This window comes from Leptopilina boulardi, unplaced genomic scaffold (genome assembly GCF_019393585.1).
Source record: "Leptopilina boulardi isolate dan_hultmark-lab unplaced genomic scaffold, ZJU_Lbou_2.1 LbouV2_179, whole genome shotgun sequence".
NCBI lineage: Eukaryota > Metazoa > Arthropoda > Insecta > Hymenoptera > Figitidae > Leptopilina > Leptopilina boulardi.
This window is the reverse complement of record NW_026137728.1, coordinates 1,187,163-1,193,184: the sequence shown is the minus strand read 5'-3', so window position 1 is coordinate 1,193,184 and position 6,022 is coordinate 1,187,163. Positions and strand designations below refer to the sequence as shown.

Sequence of the window (6,022 nt, the reverse complement as noted above, 5' to 3'; positions counted from 1 at the left end):
TGATAATCGGCTGAAATAATGTGGTGGGGTTTTTTTAACAATCATGGGGGAGGGAAATAAAGTTAATTGAAAGAAAATCCTTTCTAATTGTTTTCCTTCATTGTTGTGGCTTTATTGTTGACATTAAAGGGAATATGTAACTTTCTATTATTCTCTTATAGGCCACTTAATCGTTACCGAAAATTGGGGTTTCCCTCTTTTTTTTTTTCTAAACCCCAATAGCGGGAAATTTTTGAATTTGAATTCTTAACTATAAAAAGGCGGGAATGGAATATTTTTCCAGCAGTTGAAATAGTTTAATTATATTTTCGAAACTAATATAATATAAATATTCTAAATATTGACAATTTGAAAAAATGTGATTTTTTTAATTTAACAGTTGGTATTACTTTTGAATTTTTAAATTTCATTTTTTTTTCTCTATATTTGTAAAACAGTTGTTTGTATAAAAATACTGAATTAAAATGATTTAAAATAGTTTAGTTAAATAAAAAAAAGGAATTTTAGAGAAAGAAGAGAAGGAAATAAATATGGACAATGGAAATAGTAAAAATACAATTTACAGAATTTACAATATTTATTTTTTCAAATTGTACTTTATAATACAATTTAAAAAATTCTTAAAATTAATTATAAAATTGAAAAAAAATGAATGCTAATATTTACAATAGTTATGTACAAAATTTCGTTGAATTTACACCTAATTAAATTTAATTAATTATTATTAATTTTCATTTTAGTCCATCTTGTAATAATTAAAAGAGTGAATTGCGTACGATGTATTTTCCACATTTTTTCTATCTGAAACCACTGGTGTCATCAAATTTAAATTCTGTAATTATTAAATAAAAATTAATCGATTTAGTCATTAATAAACAATAATAAATTATTTGTTATCAAATTTTTACAAAATATACATTCAATTAAAATTTTTATTTGTAATTTAAAAATTATTTTTTTAATCAATAAGAATTTTTATTTAATTTTTCAAACAAAAAAGGAAAAAGAAAAGAATTTTTTTAAATTAATAAATAAAATAGTTTTTGTATTACTGTGAATTAAATAATAATTTATTAATAAATAAACTAAAAAGTGTTAAATAAAAATTCTAAATAATTGAAAATAATTAAATATTTATAATAATTAGAATTCATGAATCAAATTATTAAATTAAAATACAAAAATAAATTAAAAACAAAGAATTTTTTTTTTGACAAATATTTGTAAAATTATAGTAATAATATATAATTAATAATTGTTTATCCATAATTAATTTTGATAATTCACTAAAAGAAAATAATTTTTGAAAAAAAAAAATTCAAATATTTTGAAATTAAAACGAAATTACTTAAAATAAAACTTACACATTTTTTGTGATTTGAGAGGCAAAATGTACAGACTTGTGGCCTTTTTGTTGATTCCTTCCAATCATTAATTTGATAATTATGTTTTTCATTTTTTAAACATGGTTGATCAATAGCGCCAGCAACTAAAACTGCACCCAAATGATTGATATAACTACTGGCCAATCTCAATGTTTCAATTTTTGATAATTTCCTATCGGCAGGCTCTGTTGGAATTAGTGTCCTCAATGTACTGAACGCTGTATTTACACTGCAGAGTGAAGATTGGATTTCTTGAGATTGACACCTGTATTTATTTAATTTAATAAAAATAAACAATTCTTTTTCCCTTTAATATATTTCTCCATCAATGTGCAAAAATCTATTCCCCGTCTGTCTGTGTGTGTGTGTTTTTTTTTTCGTAATACAATTTACAATTTCAAAATTTATTTTTGTACATAAAAATTTGGTTTTCTATTTAGAGAATTTTTTCGATTTTCATTTAAAAAATTTACATTTTGAAATTCAAATTTAATTATTTTGTAATAAATAAACGATAAAGTTAAAAATAAAAAATCGATGTTCAAAAAATGTTTATTTTTATTTTTGAATAATTTACTACAAAAAAAATTTGTCGTTAGTAAAAAGGGATTGCAAAAAAAAATTTTCAGCGATTTTTAAATAATTTTTTATTCTTATTTTTGAATTATTTTTCAGAAGAAAATTTGATTGTTAGTAAAAAGTCCTTGGAAAAAAAATTAACTTCAATTCAATAAAAAGATTCGTCTCAAAATAATGAATATTTCATAATTCATTTAATTATGTATAAATTTTCATTTTTGAAAAATCTTTTACAAAATTTTGTTCACTGAAATTTTTGGATAGAAATAAAATTTCATAACACAAAAAAATAAAAAAAAACTATTAAAAGAAATAATAATATTTTAAAATTCAATTACTTTTATAATTTAATCATTTTTAAATTCAATCATCTATTTTTAACTGATTTCGAAATTTTTGCTGTTATAATCGCGATTTTTTTTTCATTTTTCAAAAAAAAAAATTTGTTAAACAAAAATACAAACAAAAAAAAAAAAAAAAAAATATTAAATTATTAAAACGATTGTTAATTAAATAAGTGTTATGACTTGATTTATAAAAATCTTTATAAATGTATAGAATTTGGAAAAAAATAATAAACTTTATAAAATATTTCCTTTTTAAATTCTACTTTAGTTTCTAAACTGTTTTCGTAATTTTTTTTCGTTGAAAATCTTGATAACTTCTATCGGAATATATTAATTAAAAAAGATTAATTGAATTTCAAAAACAATTTGCAAAATAATTTTATTTTAAATAAATTAATTATTAAATTTATTTAAAAGTTTATTGAGAATTTAAAAAAGAAAATGATAAACTAAAAAATAAAAATTAATTTTACCACTGTTAGTCGAACTAAAAATTAATTAATATTATAAAGATTATTTCTTCTTTTATAAATAGAAAATTTCATTTTAATAATCATTTGAAACCACCGGATGTTAGAGACGATAACGATAATAATTCCATGCGTGTAAAATATATTCTCAGTGAAAAATAATATATATATATACATAAAAGATAATTCACCTGTGAGTTCTGTCTCGTTCACGAGCATTTGCCTGATATCGTTGTTTGGCAGGAATTTCTCTGCTTTTTGATGTCATTATAATATAATAAATAATAATCCTTCTGGTAGTTTTTTTTTTGAAAGCACTTTAAATCCGTGAAAAGAATTTCAAATTGACAATGCGCGTTGATAGTGGCGGCATATATATATAAACTCAAGAAGACTGACGATTTATGAATGAGTCAGCCGGTCAACAGACTTGGGGTCTCGCCGGCGAGTTCTTTTCTACAATATCCCCACTTTTATTCATACAATTTCTATCCTACATTTCTGGAGCACCCCCTGAATGCGCCTTCTTTACACACGTGTTCACCGGATGTGTGATATATGCCCTCCAGATTACTGAACCGTATTTTCTGCAACGAAAAAAAAAAAATGAGAAAAAAAAACAGAGAAAAATATTATTTCATAAATCACAAAAATCAAAATATTTCATATTGACGGATTAATATTTCTTACGAGTCACATAAAGTACAATTGTTTTTTTAATTATATTCCATTTTTTTAAAAAAGAAAATTTCTTTTACGAAATTTTTTTTCTATTCCATACAAAGCAATAATTAATTTTAAGTTTTAATTATAGTTTACAAAAAATTAAATTTTGCAAATTTTTTCTTTTTTTAATATAAAAACTACAAATTACGAATTTTCAAAAAAGTAATTTTATTTATGACACTTATTTCTTTCAAAACTTTTTCACTTCTTTTTTCCACTTTTTAGAAAAAGTGTAAATTTTTTTTTTTTAATCAACATTAATGACTAATAAAAAAAACCTTGAAATATTTTTATTTATTTGAAAGTTTGAGAAACTTACCTCAAAATTGGTGGGGGAAAAAAATTAATCAAAAAGTATTTAAAAAAAGGAAAGAAAAAATATTTTTCTAAATTAAAAAAAAAATCTGTAGTTTTGAGAAATTTTTTTTTCTTTCCCTTTTTTTTTTTTTTTAATTTTGGAAAAAAATTTTACAGCCCTGAGTGCAAAAATTGTGCACGTGTGCGCGAGAACTCCCACATAACAAGTGAAGCCAGATGCAGAGTTTCGCATTACATCTAATAAAAACGAGTCAGCAGCACACATTCGAAGAGACAAAAAGCTCCATCTGCTTAACTAATTAAGGTTTCCTGGTTACTTCCGCTTCCAGGAAATTTCCACACTATTTTAAATTTTCTATTGTCGCAGTTTGTCCATTTTTCTCTTGGAAAATTCCACAAACACATTTTTTTCCTCTAAAACTCAAAAAAAAAGACATTTTTTTTAATCCAAAATTCTGCAAAAAAAATTTATAACAAAAAAATAACAAGAAAAAAAAATTTTTTAAGAAAATATTTTACAATATTCTTTAAATAAATCCGTATATGAATTTTGAAATAAATAAATAAAATGTTCTATAAGGAAATATTTTCCAGAAAAATTATTAATTAGAATTTTTATTTTAAATTATTTTTTAGATTAATTTTTTAATTTTCGAATTAAAATTTGACATATTTTCTTTTTATACGAATTTTTAATAACAAATTTTTTTAGCTAATGAATTTATTTTGTTTGGCAGAATTTTAATTTTTATCGAAATTTTGTCTTATTCGAATTTTTTAATTACAAAAATTCCAATTCACCGAATTTTAATTTGTCCGAATTTTTATTTGTATACGAATTTTTAATTGATAGAATTTTTAAGACGCTGAATTTCTCATTTGTCCGAAATTACAAATGCCCGAACAAACAATCGACAGAAAGATTTATGCGAAAATTTTTGAAAATTGATCTATAGAAATTATCAAAAAAAAAATCGTGATTGGTCAATTTTCAAAAATTCCACCGCAATCTTTCTGTCGATTTTTCATGACAAAAATGAAAATTCGGCGTTTTAAAAATTCTGAAAAATTTGAATTTCTCTCATTTAAAAATTCGAATCACATAAAATTCAATTGAAAAAAAAATTCTGCTAAATTAAAATTCCATCAAACAAAAATTCGATAGCTAAAAAATTTTGTTAATTAAAAATTCGTATAAAAAAAAATTCTCTTAAATGCCAATTCAAAAACTGAAAATTCGCCTCTAAAAAATAATTATTTCTATAAAAATTTTCAAAAATAAAAATTCTAATTAATGATTTTTTTATATGGAAAATTCATGTGCCCTGAGAAATTATCTTTTGGAAAATTCTGTAAAAAAAAATAAATTAGTGAAAAAAAAAAATGCTCAAAAAAAAGTTTTAAAAAAATACTCTCCAAATTTAACTAAAGTAATATTCACAAAGAAAAGGAATAAAACTAATTTTTAATTTAAAAAAAATATATATGCAGGATATTTGTTGGTCGCCGTATTAAAAGAAGAATAATTTTTTTTTTTTGTATGAAATGTTTACTGTGATAAGTTACATAGATTCAATTTCATAGCTTACAATTTACATGTTCCAATGGTCTTTTGAAGACAGAAGAAAAAAAAATCGAAGTTATTTTTATTAAGCGCTGAGCATGAGCTTCTAGCAAATGCTTTTTTTTTTGTTTTTAGAGATATACATATATATACCTATATATATATTCTAGAAAGTGATTTACATATTGGACAATAGGACCATGGAACATTGCGCATCTTTTAAATTAACGTTTTCGCATGAAAAAAAAAAAACGTTTATTTACTTTGGTCACTCTCTTTTACAGTTTACAATAATATCGACCAGCCACCTTTACTTCTATAGAAGATGCTCACATTTATAACTCTTGAGTCATGAATAGTCGACAAAGAAAATATACAAACGTGTTAATATATAATTGCATTTCCAATACTTCAAAAATTAACTTATTCGATACGAGTCATTAAGCTAAAAAAAAAAAAAAACAAAAAAAAACATTCTATTCTCATTAAAATCGAGTCGTCCATCTCCTTTACGACAAACTTTGCTCCATTTCCAAAATAAAAATTAAAAAAAAAAAAAAAAACAAAACAAGAGCCCCTTTTTCATTTTGTAAATAAAAATTTAAAAATATATTTTCATTTGCAAATCATTTG

The 6,022-nt window shown here is 22.1% G+C and overlaps 1 protein-coding gene across 2 annotated transcripts; it reads right to left on the bottom strand.

Annotated features, from left to right (window-relative positions):
• Positions 1-558: 558 nt before the first annotated feature.
• On the bottom strand, positions 559-4,344 carry LOC127277794 (basic helix-loop-helix transcription factor scleraxis). 2 transcript variants are annotated; one of them, XM_051299175.1, is made up of 4 exons: positions 3,827-4,344; positions 2,973-3,368; positions 1,365-1,650; positions 559-832 (listed from the first exon to the last, which is right to left on the bottom strand). In XM_051299175.1, exons 2-4 carry the CDS (start codon positions 3,047-3,049, stop codon positions 737-739), a joined length of 459 nt encoding a protein of 152 aa, XP_051155132.1. In that variant the 5' UTR covers positions 3,050-3,368; positions 3,827-4,344; the 3' UTR covers positions 559-736. The 2 variants fall into 2 exon arrangements, with proteins under 2 accessions (XP_051155132.1, XP_051155133.1); XM_051299176.1 differs by lacking the exon at positions 3,827-4,344 and having other exon boundaries at positions 1,365-1,614; positions 2,973-3,594.
• Between the last annotated feature and the right edge of the window lie 1,678 nt (positions 4,345-6,022).